Source organism: Papaver somniferum, unplaced genomic scaffold (genome assembly GCF_003573695.1).
Source record: "Papaver somniferum cultivar HN1 unplaced genomic scaffold, ASM357369v1 unplaced-scaffold_7681, whole genome shotgun sequence".
In the NCBI taxonomy this organism is placed as follows: domain Eukaryota; kingdom Viridiplantae; phylum Streptophyta; class Magnoliopsida; order Ranunculales; family Papaveraceae; genus Papaver; species Papaver somniferum.
In genome coordinates, this window is record NW_020650617.1 from 1 (window position 1) to 719 (window position 719).

The 719-nt window shown below is 40.2% G+C and overlaps 1 protein-coding gene across 1 annotated transcript; it reads left to right on the top strand.

Moving 5' to 3' along the window:
- Positions 1-47: 47 nt before the first annotated feature.
- Positions 48-705, top strand: LOC113344489 (the record flags this gene model as incomplete). Its single annotated transcript, XM_026588445.1, has 3 exons — positions 48-178; positions 303-405; positions 511-705. Coding segments are annotated over 3 exons (401 nt in total), but the record flags the coding sequence as incomplete, so codon positions are not given.
- Positions 706-719: the final 14 nt, after the last annotated feature.

The window sequence follows — 719 nt, forward strand, 5'->3', positions numbered from 1 at the left end:
AGCTTTATTACATTGCTGTTCTTGGTTTAGATATATTTGTATCTAAGCCCGAGTTTTAATACTTATTACTTTCGCAAAACCACAGTATCGTCAATATGGTAAGGTGGAGAGATGGCTTGAAGAGCTGTGGAGTTGGATGGTGGAGTTCAAGAATGCAATCTGTGGAATTGCTTTGGAGGTAGGCATTATCAGCAGATATACAAATCCCTTCCACCAGAAGAATACTTAATGGATGTGTTTTAGTTATGCAGACACCGCGAATATGTTTAATGCTCACACTTGTTGACTTGGCTGATTTGCAGGCTGGTCCTATCTCAACAAAGTTGCTTGCGATAAAGTTTTTGGAAATGAATGTTCTACATTTCACGTCTGACGCCAATGATGATGAGACATCCTCTAATGAAGGTATATCATCCTGCGTGTTCTTGTTGTGTGTTTTGTAGTTGATTTATGGTGATTGCTTACTTGAAGTTCCTTAGAGTTTCTGAGACGGTCATTTTTCTTCTACAGTGAAGGGTCAAAATTTGAATATCACATGGGTGGTTGGAGGTCAACCAATGTTGGATCCAGGCTTTCTCACTTTGGAAGCAAACAGGAGTCTTGGATATTTACTGGATATGTTGCGGTCAGCAAAGACACTCCCTGGTTGTGTGACAATTACCGTTATCAGTTGGTGAGCCCACCTTCATCCTTTGCATGTTTATTTGTAGCCAATGGAT